The sequence below is a fragment of the Rattus norvegicus genome, chromosome 1, assembly GCF_021556685.1.
Source record: "Rattus norvegicus strain SHRSP/BbbUtx chromosome 1, alternate assembly SHRSP_T2T, whole genome shotgun sequence".
Taxonomy (NCBI): domain Eukaryota; kingdom Metazoa; phylum Chordata; class Mammalia; order Rodentia; family Muridae; genus Rattus; species Rattus norvegicus.
The window spans coordinates 258,946,341-258,968,156 of NC_141534.1; the positions used below are offsets into that span (position 1 = coordinate 258,946,341).

At 45.9% G+C, this 21,816-nt stretch overlaps 1 protein-coding gene across 4 annotated transcripts in view; it reads left to right on the forward strand.

Annotated features, from left to right (window-relative positions):
- Positions 1-20,513, forward strand: part of As3mt (arsenite methyltransferase) — a 31,826-nt gene extending 11,313 nt beyond the window's left edge. Inside the window, exons 9-11 of one of the 4 annotated variants that reach the window (XR_015646182.1) lie at positions 167-359; positions 6,328-6,489; positions 19,945-20,511. Coding sequence is in view for 2 of the 4 variants with exons in the window: in XM_087599226.1 (XP_087455352.1) it covers positions 167-309; positions 6,373-6,489; positions 19,945-20,052 (368 nt within the window). In the remaining 2 variants the exon portion in view is untranslated. 4 annotated transcript variants of the gene reach the window in all.
- The last annotated feature ends 1,303 nt before the right edge of the window (positions 20,514-21,816 follow it).

Genomic DNA, 21,816 nt, shown 5'->3' on the forward strand with positions numbered 1-21,816 from the left:
ATTCCAGCCCCTTCCCCAGGGTGGCATTGAATAAAGTATCTGGAAGCCAATCAGGAAATGGACTGCAGTGCCCAGAGAGATAATGAATGGCTCACAGTCCGCTCTGTCTTCCTCTGTCGAGTGCTGCTGGGTGCTGCAAGGGAGCCCTGTGTGTGTCTGCTTCCAGGTGACTGTCGCTTCGTGTCTGCCACATTTCGCCTCTTCAAACTCCCTAAGACAGAGCCAGCCGGAAGATGCCAAGTTGTTTACAATGGAGGAATCATGGGGCACGAAAAGGAACTAATTTTCGATGCAAATTTTACATTCAAGGTAAAAAAAAAAAAAAAAAAAAAAAAAAAAAGCTGCCCTCTGGGCTGGCAGTATGGCCCAATGGTAGAGCACTTGCCAGTATGTGCAAGACCCCCAGTTCTATCTTCAGCTTTGGGACTGAGCAGGGCCCGTATCCAGGACTCAGCAGCATTCTTTCTTCTCTTGTTTCTGTGTCCCCCCTCAGCCCCAGTGCCTTCCCTGGATCTTGAATTTGATCTTGACCTGGTTCTCACTATTCTGATGTTGTTTGTGGTTTGTGTATTTTTTCGTTTTACTTACAATAGAGTAGTAAACTTTTTTATACCGTCTTCTCTTGCCCAGTGATTCGAAGGTATAGAAACGAGCTCACCCTTTTAATTAAATTAGTTGAAAATACTTTAGGTGTAATAAGCGCTTCGAGTTTGGGATTCCTAGTAAGAGCAAACCATCTAAACGGACACCCAGTGGTGAGCCCTGTAAGACGCTTCAGGTGGGCTGGAGGGGCGGGAATACCTTCAGAGTCCCTCAGCAATGGAGAGAAAGTCAGAGGCACACTTCTGTATTCCTGTGGCTTCCGTTAGCTGTCTGGGTTGTCTTTCCTTCCACGAGGGCTTTGCAGAATGTCCGTTACCTGAGATGCACAGCTTTTGTTTACTCTGATACTTTGACATGTTTACTCCTTCTGGGCCACATCCTGGAAGGCCACCTTTCAAGATTCTGCATGGCTGTCTGACCCTCAGGGTCACTTAAAATCCTGCTGCGTCCAGGCTTTTTGTGGTTCCAGCCATTAGCTGTGTATTCCTTCAGAAAGCATGCTAGACTCCCTGAAGAGCCTCCTGGGGAGAGCCTTCCTGCTCTGATTGTCTATTGGCTCCCCCCCACCCCCCTAGGCTGTCTCTGGCTGTTCTCCAGCCTTCTTGACCCTTCCTCTCCTTTCTTTCCACTCTTACCTTGCATATCCAGTGTTCTGAGGTGTTTTGGGCCATCAGCTGAATTTCCTCTGGTCTTCATCTTCAGTGCACAGGCAAGGGCAGGGTGCAGCTCTCCTTCCCAGTGGTGTGAGAATGCACACTTGGGTTTGATGCCACTGGCTCTTGTCACTGTCTTCCGTGGAGGCATTTGGCTTTTGTAGGTTGGCTCTCTTGGGACACTGAATGACTGTCCTTTAGGGCTTTTGTGGTGGCCTCTTTTCTTTTCATTCACCCTGTGGTCCATCAACTCCTTGGATAATTCCATCCCAACCCCCCCATCCCCACCTCTCTTGAGTCAGGGTCTTACTGTTATCATTTGGACACCTCCATATAGCATATCCATCTCTCTTTATCTTTTTATAAACACATACATCACTTACCCTATCGCTCTTGCTGGCCTAGAACTTACTATGTAGATCAGGCTGCCCTTGAACTCAGAAAAATCTGTCTGTCTTTGCCTCCCGAGTGCTGAGATTATTAGTTAACATCATTGCACTTGAATGAACACACACGCACACACACACACACACACACACAGACTCACACATACACAGACTCACACACACATAGACACACACACAGACTCACACACACATAGACACACACACAGACTCACACAACATACACACACATGAACACACACACACGTACAGACTTACACGCACACATACAGACACACACACGCACACAGACTCACACACACACAGACTCACACACAGACACACACAGACTCACACACACAGACATACACACAGACTCACACACACACAGAGACACACACACACACACACACACACACACACACACACCACACACACCACACACACCACACACACACCACCACAATCTTTCCCACTTTCCTTGGTGTGTGGGACACTCACACACTTCTCAAATGCTCGAAGCTCTCACTCTGTAGAGATTCATGGTGAGGAGGTGGAGGGGCTGAGAAAGCTACAACTGATCTAGCTAGGGTCCATGTGTGGGAGCAGCATGACTTCCTGCTTGTGTGTATTTGTTAAGTGAAAAGATGTTTCTCAGTATTATAAAAATATTTCTGATTACAGAAAGGTTAAAAAAAGTACAATAAATACTCACATAGCTCTCAATACCTATTACCTATTCTAATAAGCAACTGAGAACATTTTGCTGTGTTTGCTTTATCTGTGTATAAACGTGTACATGCGTGTATACATATATGGTCATGTAGCATATAACACTTCAGCCAAGAGAAGACTATATACAGTGGCAGGGTCAGGGGTTATAATAGAGTTGAAAATGCCCTGTCTCCTAGGTCATGCTGGATTAAAGGCATGTGCCACCAGTGCCCAGCTTCTTTTATATTATTACTTGTGTGTGTGTGTTCATGTGTATATGTGTGTGTGTGTGTATGGTGTATGTGCTCATGTGCATATGTGTGTGTGTGGTATGTGTGTGTTCATGTGTGTGTGTGCGTGGTGTGTGTGTTCATGTGTGTGTGTGTGGTGTATGTGCTCATGTGTATATGTGTGTGTGGTGTGTGTGTTCATGTGTGTGTGTGTGCATGTGTGTGTGTTCATGTTTGTGTGTGTGTGTGTGTGTGTGTGTGTGTCTTATTGTAAAACTGTATGTTGTGTTATTTCTTTATCTTTCGCTGGACTTAATCTATGTTGTTTTGTTTATTGTAGCCATCGAGGAATGGGTTATACTATATACACACACTGCATAGCCTAGGTGTACAATTTATGGTGTTCATGTACTGACAAAATAGCCTAAGATACACTATATATGTATATCTGTATGCATATATGTATGTGTATATGTGTGTGTAAACTGTAAAATGTAAATATGCATATAACACACATAGGCATATATATGCAATTTTATAGATAGCACGATATTTCCCCTTAAATATTTCAGCCTGCATCTCATTGCATTTAATGTTTTTCTAATCACAATACTGTTATCACACCTAGGAACGTAGGTAAAGCTTCGCTCAGACATGATACTGAGAGATGATTGGGATTGGAGCAGTGTTGCAATTGTTAGTGTCACATGACTAAGGAGGCTTCGCATTTAATGCTACTCTTAGTAGACAGAGTAGGGCTTCATTTCTTCGAAGTAGAAAAGGTCAGTCTTTGGAATCAAATACCCAGTCCCATTTTCTGGCTCTGGGTGAACTAGAATGTTATTGATGCGAAAATGTAGTCCTCACTTTCAAAGAGGTAAGAGCTGGTTTATTCTGGAACGGAGTAAGATGGCACTAGCCCCGGGGACGTGATTCAGATTCCCTCAAATCACATCACACTGCGTCATGGACAGGTAACAAAGGGAAGGCATCTATAAATCAAAATATTTGCCAAATACATCCGTGGGAGCCGCAGGTAGGCGGGTCATAGCAAAATGGGCGAATGCTCTGCTGTAGGTTTCTGAGGCTATGTGACGACATCCTCGTCTTTTGGATTGGTGAAGCTGATGGTCTGCCAAGAATACTTTGTAAAGTTCCACAGTCCCAAGATGTCAACAGGTGTCAATCAAGGGGACTAAAAACAGGCCAAGACAGGGTGGCTATGGGCTGCAGCGTTTTAGCTCTCTGCAGTGTTTCAGTGCAGTCATTCGGGCCTGCAGACTCTGGAACACAGGCGCACAGATGCGGCTTTGCTCCGCCCACCCCTCCTGCAAAACCTCCTGGGTCTTCACAGTGCCCCCTGTTGGCCAAGCATCACAGTTCTTGAGACAGGGTTTCTCTGTAACCCTGACTGTTCTGGAAATCACTTTGCAGACCAGGCTGGCCTCAAACTCACAGAGATCCCCCTGTCTCTGCCTCCGTGATGGAATTAGCATGCTCCACAATGCTCAGCTAATATCTATAACCTCCTGTGGAATGGCTAGCTCTAATCTTAGGAAAGGTTGGTCTTTAATATCTAGGTTATTACGACTCTTAATGTTTCTGTGTTGACTTGATTTATTATCTTGGATTATGCCACATTTTAGTTTGGAGAAATAAATGAACAATTACATTACAGAGAAAAAAAATTGGATAATAACATAGTATTTTAAATTTTTAGAAACTGTCTTTTCTGTGTTGCAAATACTAATGACAGCGATAGACATGAGTGGTCAAACCTGCTAGAAATTAGTAGTTTTAGGCTCTGTCGGCAGAGCCAGATCTTACTTTGTAAAATAGAAAGAGAGATAGGGCCTAATAGGAGTCACAATGATAATTTCCTTTTTTGTAATAGAATATGAATACTATTAATTGATATTTTAAAAATCCTGGCTAACTTTACCATAGTACAGCTTAAATACTCAAGACGTGTTGGCACTTGGGATTGGAGAGATAGCTCAGTGGTTAAGATCATTTCTGCTCCTCCAGAGGACTCATGGGCTCAGTTCTCAGAACCCACATGGGAAGTGACAACTCCACAAACCCAGTTTCAGGGGAGCGAGCGGACGATCTATTCTGGCCTAGATAAAAAGAAATAAAGCTTACAAACACAGCAAGACAAAGAAACAACTAATTTTAGCGTAGAGGGTCAGGGCTGGGACTGATTCATCACCATCATTCTGATCATTCTGCTTCAGTTAGTGTCTGAGTCTCTACAATGGGCAGTTCTAACAGACCGTGGGTCTCTTATCACCCAGGCTTTACCCCGAGACTAGCCAGACCTTTTTTTTTTTTTTTTTTTTTTTGTATGTAGTCTTTTGTTTTCTCAGAGGAGGAGGAATAGGTAAAGCCAGGGGACAGTGGGTGATACTAGAAGGTTGACGATTGATTCCTTAGAATATATCTATGTGATGGTATTTTATTTTATGTTTATGAGTATTTTGCCTTCATATGTGTGCCCCAAATATGTTCCTGGTGCCTGAGGAGAGCAGAAGGCATTCGATCCTCTGGAACTGGAGTTTTACACAGTTCTGAGCCACCTTATGGGGCTGGGAACCGCCAGGAAGAACATCACGTTCTTCTGACAGCTGAGCCATCACTTCAGTCCCCATCTTTTTTTTTTTTTTTTTTTTTTTGGTTCTTTTTTTCGGAGCTGGGGACCGAACCCAGGGCCTTGCGCTTCCTAGGCAAGCGCTCTACCACTGAGCTAAATCCCCAACCCCTTCAGTCCCCATCTTTAGTCTTGCAACAACCTCTGAAAAATTTTAAACAAATTCACCATTTGTTTTCAACATTTTCTTTTAACTTAAATGTAGTTGTAGAGGCTTTGCAAGTTTTTATTACATGTTTTATTCATTATAAGATCTTATAAGTTTTGTAAGTTACCAGTTATATTATTTCTTTTTTTTTTTTAAGATGATTTAAAATGCCAGTTTAAGCAGGCTCCTTTTGTGTGGACTATGCCTCAATCCCAGTACTTGGGAGGCAGAGGCAGGAGGATCTTTATGAGTTGGAGGATATCACAGAAAAGCTCTCAGATAAGAAACAGGAAAAAAAAATATTACCTACAACTTCAAGTTAGTGTGAAAAATAAACCAAATTTAGAGATTTATTCAGAGAGTCTGGAGAGATGGCTCAGGGGTTGAAAGCATCTGTCGCTGCTGCAGAGGACCTAAGTTTGGTTCCCAACACCACACTGTGTCTTACAACCACCCTTAACTGCTGGCTCCTGCAACTTAATTAATATACCGGAGTTAACTAGCTGGATTACCAAGTAATGTATACTTCTAAACAGTTTATATTAGATTAGATACGGGAGGAGCGTCAGGGCAAAAAGACACCCAACAAATTATTAGACCAAACCCTAGCCAGAAACCAAATGCCTCCTGGGCTCAGAACAAACAGATGGATGACCTTCCAACAAGGGAGAGCCTGGCCTAGCAGGACTCCTCGCGTCCACCAGAGATGGTCCAGCATGTCCTTTTTAGCACCGGGACTAAGGGCACGCTCCACCACTGCCCAGCTCACGATATTTTCTTTCTAATAAGATTGAAGAGCTGGTCTGGCAAGATGGTTCAGCAGGTGAGGGTGCTTGCCTATGAAAGCCTGGCAAACTGGGTTTGATTCCCAGAATTCATGGAAGAGAGAACTCACACCTCAAGATTATACAACCTTTCCCATCCCCAGCCCCAAAACAACAAAGAGGGCCAAGATGGCGTCTTTTCATACTCGTCTTTTGCTTCCCCTTAGGAAGGTGAAGCTGTTGAAGTGGATGAGGAGACGGCAGCCATCTTGAGGAACTCTCGGTTTGCTCACGATTTTCTCTTCACACCTGTTGAGGCCTCCCTGTTGGCTCCCCAAACAAAGGTTTGTTGGACTTTCAGTTCCCTACTTCAGTCAGGTCCCTTGAAAGACCAAACTACAGGCCCTCCTAAGACAACAGTTTTCTTCACAGTTGGCTATTTACCACAACTCATTTCTAGAATATTTGTGTGGATAAATGATTTGATTTTCTTTTGTAAATTCTTTTTATTTAAAGATTTAGTTTTGTTTTATGTGTATGGGTGTTTTCCCCAAATATATGTCTGTGTACTCTCTGCAGTGCCCACAGAAGCCAGCTGCCCGGGAACTGGTTTTACAGAGTTGCTATGTGGGTTCTGAGAACTGAGCCCATAAATCCTCTGGAAGAGCAAAACTGACTCTTAACTCCAAGAGCCAACATTTCTTTTTTTTTTTTTTTTTTTTTTTTTAATTGTGTATTTATCTTATGTATGTGAGTACACTGTGGCTGTCTCCAGACTCACCAGAAGAGGGCATCGGATCCCGTCACAGATGATTGTGAGCCACCATGTGGTTGCTGGGAATTGAACTCAGGACCTCTGGAAGAGGAGTTAGTGCTCTTAACCACTGAGCCATCTCTCCAGCCCCAACATTTCTTGACTGTTTAAGCTATCTTATAGTGAAATTAGCCAAGATTTTAAAAATATTAATGAAACCAAATGTCAATGAGTTATACATTTCTAAATGTGTAACTTAAAATGCAGAGGGGACAATGGCTCAGCAGGTAAAGGTGCTTGCTGTCAAAGTTGAAGACCCGAGTTTAATCCCTGAACACCATATGATGGAGAGAGAGAACCAACTTCCCCAGCTGCTCTCTAACCTCTGCACATGCACTGTGACATGCATCCCAACCCACGCGCGCGCGCACACACGCACACGCACACACATATACACACACGCGCACGCACACTCGCACACACACGCGCACACACACGCGTGCACACGCGCGCGCGCACACACACACACACACACAGTAAACAAATACATAATAAATGAATGATAAGTAAATGAAATGTTAAAACCCATTCTTAGGGGCTGGAGAGATGGCTCAGCGGTTAAGAGCACCCGACTGCTCTTCCAGAGGTCATGAGTTCAATTCCCAGCAACCACATGGTGGCTCACAACCATCTGTAAAGAGATCCGATGCCCTCTTCTGGTGTATCTGAAGACAGCTACAGTGTACTTATATATAATAAATAAAAAAAAAATAAAAAAAAAAACCATTCTTAGTGCTAGACAGATGGCTCAGTGACAGCTGCGCTTCAGAGGACACAGGTTCAAGTCCCAGCACCCACATGGCAGCTCTTAACTCCAATCCCAGGGGAATTGGACGCCCTCTTCTAGCCTCTGAAGGGACCAAGCACAAATGTGGTGCAGACATATGTGTAGACAAAGCACTCATAGAAATAAAATAAAATAATAAATAAAAAGCCTTTTTACATTTAAAAATGTTAAAGTAATAAGAATGATATTAATTTTATCTTAGCTTTGGTATTTTTATCTTAGCTTATGGTAACATGTGGAAACATAAGGAAACGTAGTCGGTTTAAAATGTTCACCTGGGGGCTGGAGAGATGGCTCAGTGGTTAAGAGCACTGACTGCTCTTCCAGAGGACCTGAGTTCAATTCCCAGCAACCACATGGTGGCTCACAACCATCTGTAATGAGATCTGATGCCCTCTTCTGGTGTGTCTGAAGACAGCTTTGGTATACTCACATACATACAATAAACAAATCTTTTTAAAAAAAAATGTTCACCTGGGGTTAGGATTTGTTTTGAGACAAGGTTTTGTTTTATTGCCCACACGGGTCTTGAACTCCTGGATTCAAGTACTGCTCCCCACTCATTCTCAGTCACTAGAATTATGAGTGCGTGATACTGAGTCCAGCATGTAAGGCATTTTTGTGGCAACTCTTAACCTGTTTTATATTTGGGACCCTTTTGAAAGCTTTCTTTTGGTAATTCTTGTTTTCTTTGTTCCCCACCCCCAGAGTTGAAGACTGAACACAGGGCCTTGTGCTTGGTAGGCAAGCACTTTACCACTGAGCTAAATCCCCAAACCCCGTTTTGAAAACTTACATACACATATATGTGTGTGTGTGTGGTGTGTGTGTGTGTGTGTGTGTGTGTGTGTGTGTGTGTGTGTGTGTGTTTGTAGAAGGCTTATAGATCCCTTCAGTTAATTCACAGATATTCCAAAAACTCAAAAGGTTATTACTGACATGTTAGGAATTAGGGGACAACAATTGAGAGATGGCTTGGTGGGTAAGAACACTGGCCCCTCTTCCAGGGTTTGATTCCCAGCACCCTCATGGCAGCTACCAATCATCTAAAACTTGATAATCTATTCTGGCCTGTGTCTGAGGCAAAACACCCACACACATAAAATAAAAAGAAATAAAGCTTACAAACAAAGAAACAACTAATTTTAGCATAAAGGGTCAGGGCTGGGGCTGATTCATCATCACCATTCTGCTTCAGTTTGTCTGAGTCTCTGCAATGGGCAGTTCCAACAGACGGTGGGTCTCTTATCACCCGGGCTTTACCCCGAGACTAGCTAGCTCTCTCGGAGACAGATTGGGTAAGTCCGGGGGAGGGTGGGTGAGAATAGAGGGTTGATAATTGACTCCTTCGGTTGTCCAGCCATCAAGACTCCTCCCCATTGAGCAGCTGTTTCCCAGTTTCCCCACTGACTGGCTCTTACCAGCGGCTGGTTGTCTGGACTCCATAGTTCCCCCTCTTTTGGAGATTTCACATGAAATCTATATGTACATGGCCATTTGTATCTGACCTTTCCCCTGTGTTTTCAAAGCTGCTTCACTGAGCATGCTCCGCTGTCTCACTCCTATTGGAGCACGGCCGCATTGGTTCATCTGTCCACACTTGATGGCTGTTGTCCTGCTTCTTGTAGATTATAAACTGTACTATTAGGAACACAAATATGCAAATATTCATTTGACTTTTCTGCTTTCAAAGATTTTGCATCTGTACTGAAGAATGGAATCTCTCTCTCTTTCTCTCTCTCTCTCTTGCATTTCTAACTTTTGGTGGCTTTGATATTATTTGCTTTTGAGACAGGGTCTCACTGTGTAGTCTTGGCCAGCCTGGAAGTCAATATGTAGACCAGGTTGGCCTTGAACTCACGGAGCTCCACTTGTCCCGTCCTGAGATTAAAAGGCATAGGGTACCATTTTTGGCCATATCCCCAGCTTGTGAAGAACCACCCTGTCTTCCACAGTAGCTGCACCACTTTGTATCCCTAGTACTGTCACCGCAGAACAATAGTCCTGTTGTTGGTCACCACACATGCCAAGAGGGACAGAATGTAATCTCTAAGCTCTGCCTATACAGAAAGCAGGTGATCCAAGATGGCCGTGGACCAATACTCTAAAAACTGCCTTCCCTTACCTACAGCCTGCAGGCTTTAGCAGACTGGGAGGACAAAGGCCATCAGTTCCCAGTGTGTTCTTGCCCCTCTTGTCAGGTGGCCAGCCTTGTCCCTGGGATCTATGACGTCAGTGCCTCTGTCCTTAATCATCTCTTACCCTCTCCCCTTGTTCTCTGAACATCTGGGCCAAGTCTAAGTCAGTGTCTCCCTTTATCATCATGGTCTGCTCAGGGCCATGTGGAGGATGAACAAACAAGCCAGTAACATGGTGTAGCTGTTAAGCTAGCAAGAACACGTCCATGCAGATTCCTTTTTATTATATGAGGTACAAATGTGCCCTCGGAATGCAAACTACGAAAGCCTGTGCACCAGTGGGCAGTTGTGCTAAGAACGATTTTTTTTTTTATTCTTTTTTTTGGGAGCTGGGGACTGAACCCAGGGCCTTGCGCTTGCTAGGCAAGCGCTCTACCACTGAGCTAAATCCCCAACCCTTCATTTGTTTTTAAATGTTAGCTTTTGTCCTATTTTATTTTATGCATATGAGTGCTTTGCCTATATGGATGGACAGATGCCACCTATGTGCCTGGTGCCCGAGGAGGTCAGAAGAAGGCATCAGGTCCCCTGGAATAGAGTCACAGATTGTTGTGAGCCACCCACCCAACATGAGTGTAGAAGGGGGAGTTGTAGGGTTTTGATCTGCACCGTCTACTCCTGTAGTGTGACACATACCTTTTTGTTCTTCTGAGGCAGAGTTTATATTGCCCAGATTGGCATGATCTTCTGATCATCCTGTCTCTATCTCCCATATTGAGGATTACAGACATAGACCACCATTGCTGGCTTCGAATGGTTAGGGGGAGGAGGGCTAACAGGAACAAAGCCCAGGAAACAGCCATGTGGTCTGATCCGTGTCTATGCGTGTGCACATGTGGGTTGCTCTGTAGCTCCAGGTCCCATGGTGTGCAGACTGACTGACTCTCTCCTGTAGCCCCTTCCTTCCTCTCTTCTCATTCCAGCCCACCGCCTGGTAATTTAAAGCATCCCGTGAAAATGTGTGTCGCCATCTATGGGAGACAAGCTAGAACTGTATAAAAGCCCAACCTCAAAACATTCAGGGACTTCGGTATTGGGCATGTGAACCTGTAGGAGCCCAGGACATGGCGAGCCACTTTCTGGTAGAAGCAGCTTAGGAGTACCAGTTTTTATGCCACAGAGTCTGTAACGTTTCGTTCCAAAGACCACCTAGTCGTGGTTTAACTTCATTTATTATCTCACCATCATTTCCCCGGTGTTTCAAAAAACTGCCTTGGACCGCATTCTGATTTTTTTTTTTAAAGATTTATTTATTTTATGCATAAGAGTACACTGTCGCTGTTTTCAGACGCACCAGGAGAGGGCATCAGATCCCATTACAGATGGTTGTGAGCCACCATGTGGTTGCTGGGAATTGAACTCAGGACCTCTGGGAGAACAGTCAGTGCTCTAACCTCTGAGCCATCTCTCCAGCCCCCCCCCCCCCCCCCCCGCATTCTGATTTTTTAAAGCAGTGGTATTTTGTTACATTTTTATTTATTGTATGTGTACACCTTGAGGTTAGAGAACAATCTCTAGGTCTTGGCTCACTCACCCTCTTCAGGGTTCTTCTTTTTGTTTGTTTTTCTTTTTTCAGGACAGGGTTTCTATGTATAAGCTTGGCTAACCTGAAACTTGTTTTGGAGACCAGGCTGGCCTTGAATTCACATCCACCTGCCTCTGCCTCCCGAGTGCTGGGATTAGAGGCGTGTGCCACTGCCACTCAGCTTTCTTTTCAGGATTTTATAATTGTTCTTCTAGGTGCCCTTTTTTACTCTGGTCTCAGAAACGATCTTTCTCTAAACATTTTCACTTTTCTGTTGTTCGTACGTAACTGTAGTTTACACACTGAGCATACATGGATGTGCAGGTAAACCTCGGAGAATTTCCCCTCACAGACTTTAAAAGAGTTGAGTTTATCAGTGACCGGCTGTGAGACCACCCAGTCCTCGTGTCTGAGGGCTGTCCGAGGTGCTGAGGGAGACACAGACAGATCCAGGTCTGCTCACAGTACAGACGGACTTACTGACAGATGCCTAGTTCTAGGCAGCAGCCATACTGGTTGGAGCCTCAAACCTGGGCCAGAAAGAGGGGCAAGACCTAAGTGACTGAATTCTAGCTAGAGTGTATCTGTTTCTCTCAGAGATTAAGCAGGTTGCTGCTGCATTCCTGGGGCTGGCTCTGCAGCGCCCTGCTCAGCACTGCTTCAATGGTCCTTACCAGCAGTGCTGTGCTCAGTACTGTTTTAATGGTCCTTTCCTGCAATGCTGTGCTCAGTACTGCTCTAATAGTCCTTTCCTGCAATGCTGTGCTCAGTACTGCTCTAATGGTCCTTACCTGCAGTGCTGTGCTTAGTACTGCTCTAATGGCCCTTACCTGCAGTGCTGTGCTTAGTACTGCTCTAATGGCCTTTACCTGCAGTGCTGTGCTCAGTACTGCTTTAATGGCCCTGACCTGCAGTGCTGTGCTCAGTACTTCTCTAGTGGTCCTTTCCTGCAATGCTGTGCTCAGTACTGCTCTAATAGTCCTTTTCTGCAATGATGTGCTCAGTACTGCTCTAATGGCCCTGACCTGCAATGCTGTGCTCAGTACTGCTCTAATGGCCCTGACCTGCAATGCTGTGCTCAGTACTGCTCTAATAGTCCTGACCTGCTATCTTTTGTTGGAAAACTGTAGCACATCATCAGAATTTTTTTTTTTTGGTGTTTTTCTCTATGGAGTTCCAACAAATGTAGATCAACTATGCAATGTAAGGTGGACCAATATACGTGTGTGTTGTTAGCAAAGAATCTTTTACCATGTGTCTTTTTATATGTTTGCTTTAGCAGAGCATTTTCTCCCTTGTGTCTGTTCTAGTGAAATGGTTTTTTATGAGTTTGCCTAAGTCTTTTACCTGAATCTATTTTAGGAAAACATTTCTTTACATGTTTGCCGCAGCAAAACATCATCTATTTTCTAAAGAACCCTTAAGTCTTCATTTTATATCTCTTTCTGTTTAAGAATTGTCTTTTTCTCTAACATTAACAATCTATATATAATAGAAAGAATTATAAGAACCATCATAGTTTTATGTACAATATAGTCAAATATTAGTCAAGTAACAAAATAACTTAAATCTATCAATATACAATAAAGAAAAAATTATCAATAAATAACAAAAATACTTAAATCTTTATTATATATAATAATTAAACAAAAACCTTAAATTTTTTTTTTTTTGGTTCTTTTTTTCGGAGCTGGGGACCGAACCCAGGGCCTTGCGCTTCCTAGGTAAGCGCTCTACCACTGAGCTAAATCCCCAGCCCCTTTAAATTTTTATTAGTATAGAATAATTAAACAAAAACCCCTTATATTTCTATCAATATAGAATATAGTTAAACAAAACAGCCGACCACCCTAGATGATAACAACTGTAACACATCAAGCCACCAACAACCAAGTGTGGCAGAGGAAGGTCAGAGATAGAAAGTAACACAAGGGATGCTGGGTAAAGGTGGACTTTAGAAAAAATGTAATGGAGATTCCTAATAGTGGCTACAGTTCATGGTCTAGGGGGATTACTATGGACAAGTTGGAAGAGCTGAAGACATTTTACACTGTAGCAAGAAGTAGCCAGTTCCCCAGGTGGCAGAGGCCACTGGAAGCTGCCGCATTGTTCCCCGTCTCTGCGTTTATTTATTATTTATTTTGAATTCTTTTTCATTTTCCTTTTTGAAGCAGGGGCTTGCCATGTAGCCCAATCCCATCTGGAACTTGCCGTCCTCCAGCCTTCACTGGGCCACGTGTGAGATTACAGGTTCTTGGATTTAATGCATGCTGTGAACGAATAGCAGGGTGGCCTGTCTCTGTATCAACTCTGTGGAATCTATGTGCACAGCTTGGGTGTGGATGGTCTCTGGAACAGGACTCTGAGCCCCCAAGCACTCACAAGGATCAGATATGGCAGCGAGAGGTAGTCTAAATTACTCACGTTCTCCAGGGACTTTGGCCTAGCCAGGTGGGCCTCATTATTCTAATGAACTGCTCTCTCTGCACCAAGCCTGCTGCCACGTTTTTTGGGTGTTACCCTCACAGCATGTCCTGGGAAGCTAATGCTCTGGGTCCTATCATTCTGGCACGGGTTCTGAAGACCTTGCCGGTCTCCCTCAGAGGATGGACTTGGTGAAGCCAGTGGGTGCTTGCCTCGCTTACCGCTATGCTGTGCCATCCACCATGTTGTGTTCTCTGTGTCCAGTCATCGGTACACTTGATGGGCGTCCCATGCTAGCAGACATAGCACCCAGAATTTTGTCTCTCAGCCACCCTGGTTTTCTCCTGTCGGAGAAGTCACGTGACGTCTGTGGCAGGTTGTGCCGCAGCGCAGACGCTTCGGTTTCACCGTGACCCAACTGCGTACCCCACATTTCCGGTGTAAGTTAAACCCCATCCCACACTGTACCCAGCTGAGGGGAGGCAGCTCTGGAAGTCACTGGGCTCCATACTTCCCGCTGCCTAGAAACAGCGGGGGTCGGCCCTCCTAGGGCTTTCTAGTAGGGAGCTTTGCACGGTGACCAGTGAGGACTCCGTCTCCCCTCCACTTTTGTGCTGTGGCATTGTACATGGTGTGGTGCTGATGTCTAAAGAAGTCTGTCCAGTTTCAGCTCCCTCCACAGTTTAGGACAGGTGCCTCTTGTTCTTGCCAGAGAGAGTCCAGCTCATGCCGTCTGTCGGAGTGACGTCTAGTTGCTTTAGCAAACCTGGTAGGGGGGTGCCTAGAGTCTGCACCTCGATTATCCCTACGCATGTCTGTGTGTTGATTCCTATGTAAGAGGCTTGTGGTTCATCTCATACTCTGCCTGGAAACAAATGGGTCCTATCTGATTTGGCCACTCCTAGGAACCTCATGGGTGGCCTGGGGCCTTGGATCTTGCTGGAGTTGATGACCTATCCCCTCCTATCTAGAAGGAGATAACACTGTCATTGTCCTGTGTTCTGAGACTATAAGCTTCCTCTTTTCCCAGGTTATTATTACAAGAATGGGAGCAGATAATATCGGTTTGGAATGGGGACCTAAGTCACCGCTCTGTGACAGGTAGAATTAAATAAAGGCAAGGTGGACGGTCTCATCAGTCTAGTGTCACAGGATTGCTGTGAGAACAGAGAGAGCACAGAGCCAAGGGGGGGGGGGTGCCTCTTTCCCTGATCCCTGGCAATATAGGCGCCTCAGCATAGATACTAGTTCTTACCGTATTTAGCGCCCTATAATGCACCAACATTCTCCAAGTCGTGTGGGCCTTGTTGGAGGCAGTGTGGGACAAGAGGCCTTTGCTCTCAGCAGGCCATCTCTGTCATCTACTGCTCTCCATCTAGGGGCAGAAGAGCGAACAGGGTCCCGTTTGCTTCCCCTCTCAGTATCTCCTTAGCTACCTGAATCTTGATACCATCCCCCACCCAACCCCCGCCCCCCCAGGAGTCTGCATGCCTTTCCTAATAAAATAGCCACCACCCCTTAGTACCCTGCAGGATGGGGGAGCCTCTCAGAAGTCAGTACATCACTGACTACTCTGGTGACAGTGCCCTATAAACTTCAGTGCGACCCAAACCCTAGAGGACAGGCTGGGCTGCCTTAGAGATTTGTACTTTCGGTACCCATGCATCAGAGCAATGGTTTTTGTTTTGTTTGTCTTTGAGAACTAATTAAACAGTCGGCTCCACGCAAGGCTTGGTTCACCTTCTATGTTCCTTGCTTTGAGGCATCTCCAGCCCCACCCCTAGTAGTCCCAGGTACTTGGGGATCCTTCTTGCTTTGGCATTAATGCTAGATCATAGAACTTGCAGCCCTCTTCGGAAACGCCCTTCCTCTTCTTCAGGCTCAAAGTCCTCTCAAAGTCTGGCAAGGCTCCTGCAGTTTGTGTCTGTCTCTTAGGAGCTGCCTTGTTATCTTAACCCAACCTCCATTTCTTATCTCTGTCCCTTTGATTTGCCCTGCTTCCCTATCGGACTTGGTGACAAACCACCCCCTGTCTTCAGGCTGTGTCCAGTTGGCAATAACAGCCATCCCAGAAACATCCTGTCAGATGAGAAGAACAAGAACCAGGCTGTTTGTTCTCCAGGACTGGGGTTTTCGACAGCCTGTTTTCTGTTCTGTCTGCAAACGTGTCTTCACTGGGTCCCTGAGACACTGGGCGTAGGTGGTTTGTGGCTGCTTGGCTCCTGCAGCATCCTGGGCTTCCTCCGTGCATTTCAGGGTGCTTTTGTCCTGTCAGGCTCCCCCTGATTCAGCCACGCCTCTCTCATGCCCACAGTGATCCATTCTGTAGTACAATGATTTCTTTGGTTGTGGTGGGCGCTGTATAGGTGCTGCCTAACGGCCTGATGAGTTGGCACAATTCCTCGTTTTCTCAGTGTTATTCCCCACCAGAGAGATGCCATACCGGCCGTGTTCTAGGCTCTCACTTATCAGCATCACCATGGCAGTGCCTGCAGGATCCATGGATTCTACAGTATCAAGGGAGTGGGCAGCCCTCCCACACTGATACATGTTGTGCCTCTCCCTGGATGCTTGACTCCTATAAGGTCAAGGAAAAAGCAAGGCTCATAGGCAAAGAGCCCCCGATCTCCACCAGCAGCCTTAGTTTCCCTCTCAGGCCTCTTTTGCCAGTGTTCTAACCTGCATCCCACTCAACTGTGAGATAACACCTTGGGATCCTTTCTTATCGCATTCTTCGCCCCTAACCCACCCAGCGGCACGCAGGGCGCACTTGGCATCTTGTTTCCCCGCTCTCGAAGTAAGGTTAGAGGCTGAGAGAGGGGTAGAGACACACTATCTCTTAAGTTGTAGTTCTTCCAGTTCTGTTGGCAGCCAGCTCAGCATCAGGAGGAAACAGCTGTGTGACCTAGAAATGCAGCCTCGAGTTCTGGAGGCACAGACATGTATCAGTTTTATGGAAGATATGGAAGGTGATAAACCCCGGTGTTCAGAGAGCGTGGGTGATTGTGTGCGTTTGTCCTCCATCAGCTGCCTCCATGGATAGTGGATGTTGCCAGTTTGCTCCAAATTGGCTGATGAAAGCCTTGAGACCATCACCTCCCCCTCCTCTTTTCTCCTCCTTCTCCTCTTCCTTCTCCCCTTCCCCATCTCCCCCCTCCCCCATTTCTGGAGACTGAACTCATCATGTTGTGCATACAAGGTAAGGACACTCCCATTGAGCTAGGCCTCTAGCCTTCTTTGTCCTCTTTATAATCCGACCAAGCCAAGTTTTGCTAAGTTTTGCTACAACAGGAGTTACATTATTGCCAGGTGTGAGGGCATGCAGGAGAGAGAGAGATGGAGGCCGGAGGATAGGAGTCCAAGGCCGTTCTCAGTTACATGTGGAGGCCAGCCAGGAGTACAGAACACCCTGTATCAAATCAAGTCAGTCAACGAGTTACATTGTTAAAACATGGCAGCATCCGTAGTGATGCAAGTGGGATGGTGCAGGGATGTCTAGGGATGTCTCATTGCAGCCAATGGTGGCAGTTATGGGGGCCATGACCTGAGCGACAGGTGGAATAGTTTAGAAGCGCTGAGTTTTATGGAGCAGTCATCTGTTTAAGATGCTGTGTGGGGTTGGGGATTTAGCTCAGTGGTAGAGCGCTTGCCTAGCAACCGCAAGGCCCTGGGTTCGGTCCCCAGCTCTGAAAAAAAGAAAAAAGAAAAAAAAAAAGATGCTGTGTGGTCCTCACAGTGACCTTTGTGACCCTCAACCTATAGATGAAGAAGCTGAGGTGTAGGGAGACTGCAGGACAGTGGATTAGAACTCACGCCTGCTTCTGGAGTGGGCAGGCTAAGCAGCACGCTGCACCCCTGGGAAGAATGCTTGTTTAGGCTCCTCCCCTTCCATCCCATCCTAGCCCTTCAGGACTAGAAATGCACATTTGGCATGTGAGTATGTATGCGTGTGCATGTGTGTATGTGTGCGCACACGCAGGTGCACATGCAGAGACTACAGGTAAATGCCTAGTGTCTACTTCTATCACTCTCCATCCCATATATTTTTAAATTTTTTATTTTATGTGCATTGGTGTTTTGCCTGCATGTATGTGTGTGTGTGAGGGTGTCTGTCAGGTCTTGCTTGAAGTAGCAGACAGTTGTGAGCTTTCATGTGGGTGCTGGGAATTGAACCCTGGTCCTCTGGAAGAGGAGCCAGTGCTATTTACCACTGAGCCAGTTCTACAGCTCCAACTCTGTCTGTCTGTCTGTCTGTCTGTCTGTCTATCTATCTATCTATCTATCTATCTATCTATCTATCTATCTATTATCTATCTATCTATTATCTATCTAGGGTCAGGCACTGAACTTACAGCTCACTGTCTCAGCTCGACTGGATGACCAGCGAGCTCCAGGAAGTCTCCGGTCTCTACCGTCCCCAGTGATGGGGTCACAGGAGTGTGCAGTCATGTCTGGCTTTTGATGTAGATGCTGATAGCTGAACTCAGGCCCTCATGCTTGTGTGGTGAGCACCCACTGAGCCATCTCCTAGAGTGACGGCAGCATCGAACACAGGTTCTAGCCTGCTTGACCCGGAGTCCAGGCCCAGGGTGACCTTTTGACATTGGGAAGGTGGAAATGGGCTGGACAGTTGGCTCAGTGGTTAAGAGCACTTGTCTCTCTTGCAGAGAGACACCCACATGGCTGCTTACAACCATCTGTAACTCCGGTTCTGGGGGATTCAGCCTCCTCTTCCGGCCTCCAGAGGCACTGCACACCTGTGGCACCCAGACATTCATTTAAGAAAAACGCCCATACATGTGAAATAAAAATAAATAAATCTCCAACAAAGAAGAAAGGTAGGGACCGAGGGCAAGCGAGAGCATAGCCTCCATCAAACGAGCCTGCAGTCTCTTGAATGCAGTGACCTGACAGGCTCCTATTGGAATGTCCATCGGTGACAGCAGGATGTCAGGTGACTTGTTCATGCCCTGGGTTTCCTGTCTTTGGCCCCAGTTGGCCCCTGGTCCGCTGGTGTCACCGTAAGAAGCAGCTCATTTAGCCATAAAAGGAGGAAAACTGAGGGCAGCTGTTTCTCCTGAGCCAATTGCACTCTGTGCTCTAAGGTCAGGTACTGGTGATGGCCATCTCTAATCTGGACATCAACAGCTGGACTTAGCACTCTTGCCTCATGCACATATGTCTGGAGGATAAGGCACAGGACAGGACGTTTTAGCGTTTCAGGATTTTGGTTCCAAAGGTAAAAGGCACTTGCTTATGAGAAGCTCACAACAGAATCAGTTGGGTGAAATCGTCTCCCCTGGTCCAGCAGAAACGACTTTAAAGCAGGCTATGGTAGCTTCAGCACTTAAGAAGCTGAGGCAGGAGGATCATCACGAGTTCCAGGCCAACCCAGTCTAAGACTCTCTCAAAACAACAATAAAAGCCACTTTGGGGCTAGAGGTCTTGTTCAGCCGGTAAAGCTCTTACCTGCATGCGAAGTGCTCAGGTTTAGTCCCCAGCACAACATAAATTGGGGTGCGTGGGGTGGTGATCACACACACACACACACACACACACACACACACACACACACACACACACCCTCAACGGTCTCTTAGTATCATACTGAGTTGGAGGCCAGCCTGGGCTACATAGAACCCTGTCTCAAAAACAAACAGAAATTAGTGCCCCCCATTTCTTGGACAAAGTAGAGGTTACCCTGGGAGAGTGATAATCTAATTAGAGCTTCCAAAACATAGGGTCATCTTTTGTTCCTTAGCTTGTAGCCCAGGCTGGCCTCCAACTCACATTGCAGTCAAAGATGACCAAAAGTCCAGATCCTTATGCCTCCTTTACATCACTGGTGTGTGTGTGTGTGTGTGTGTGTGTGTGTGTGTGTGTGTGTGTGTGTGTGCAGATTTATCTTAAAAGGTGATTTGTACCCTAGAGCATCAGTGCTCCTCCGAGGGCTGGATAGCACTGTAACATTTTATCTCCCTCCTTGGTAAATCAGCCCAAATCAAACATGCAAACCCGTCTGTACTTTCACTCCGGTTTGTCTTTTGACAGGTTATAATCAGAGATCCATTCAAGCTTGCAGAGGAATCTGACAAGATGAAGCCGAGATGTGCACCAGAAGGCACTGGAGGCTGCTGTGGCAAAAGGAAAAGCTGCTAGACCTAGGGCCAGCGTAGAGCCCACCGAGCATGAGGGGGTGGCTAAAGGGCAGTCACAAAGTCTTCTGAGCCTGCTCTTCACCAGAGCACAGACTATGGGAAGATGGCAAAGCCACTGCTAAGAAAAAGAGTGATTTTTAGAGGGTGTTAATTTAAGGTTCACAGCAAACTTTTTCTATTTCACTATTTCAGAGTTCTGGCGCCACCTAGTGGTCAGAAGTAGAACTTGTACGTCTAAGGTTTACAAATATCTTCCTTCTGGCCTACCACAGGACACCTCTGGGTTTTTCTCTGTGGTTATTCAGGAAGCACAGTACTTACTGAATTTATGCTGACTATGACAAAAGGTTGCCAACTCAAATTTGGTAGGAGTACTCTTTAGGTCGCTGTCTTCAAACTTTTTTCCCTGTAAATGAATGAAAATGAAAACAAATGAAAAATAAATTTGACTTCATCCTGATAGTTGATGCCACAGTGGACGTCTGTAATCTGTCTTTATGAGTGCTCTGTCTTCAGACACACCAGAGGAGGGACTCAGATCCCATTACAGATGGCTGTGAGTCACCATGTGGCAGCCGGAAATTGAACTCAGGACCTCTGGAAGAGCAGTCAGTGCTCTTAACCGCTGAGCCATCTCTCCGGGCCCCTGTCATCTGTCTTAAGTGATGTTTTTGGAAAAAGGAGAGCTAAGAGATACACAGAGATTTCTCTCCCCTTGTAAGGTGCTCTCATTAAACTCATAGGGAAATGCTGGGTTTCCTCCTTAGTCCCATATTAAAGAAGTTCTGAGGATTAAAGGCAGGACCAATGATAAGAAGTTGAAGTGACACAGATCCTTATTAGGAGCTGATAGATCAGACTTAAAGCCCAGGGACGGGGCACAGCTCAGCTGGTAGAAAACTTGCCTGGTTTCCTCTGTAGGAAGCTCTGGGTTCGTGCTCCAATACCGGGTGAAACCAGGAGGGCAGCACACACCTCAGGTCCCAGCACTCAGGAGGTAGAGCCATGAGGATCTCTCTCCTTAGCTACACAGAGAGTTTGAGGGCAGCCTGGGGTACCTGAGACCCTGCCTCAAAGACAAGTAAGAACAGCCTTGAACAATGGAGGACTTGATAAGAAAATCTTTTTTTTTTTTTTTTCCGGAGCTGGGGACCGAACCCAGGGCCTTGTGCTTCCTAGGCAAGCGCTCTACCACTGAGCTAAATCCCCAGCCCCTTGATAAGAAAATCTTGATTGTTCTGAGATCCTGGTTAAAAAGAGCTTGGGCAGTAGGGGAAGAGGTAGGGTTAGCAATGGCCCAAGAGGTTTTCAACTGGGAATTTGAGAATGTTTAGGCCTATAGATCACTGGGATGAATTCTAAGGGCAGATTCATCTTTTTTTTTTTTTTTTTTTTTTTTTTTTGGTTCTTTTTTTCGGAGCTGGGGACCGAACCCAGGGCCTTGCGCTTCCTAGGTAAGCGCTCTACCACTGAGCTAAATACCCAGCCCCTCATCTTTTTAAAGAGAGATAGGTCCCCAACGGGACATTCCAGAATTCTGAGTGTCCTCATCCCTGACTTTGACAGACAGTTTTGTTCCTCCTTGTTTGTCCCAGGAACCTTGATTCTTCTCAGGCTGCCGGCTGTAGAGTTGCTTATGTGCCCAGTTATAACTCACCGCAGTGGGAGACTGGCCTGGTTGAGCACGCTGCAGGCTCCCCGAGCACAGGATAGCACTTTCTGAGGGACATGATAAAGGAAAGGTGAGCCAACCACTCTGTTGATT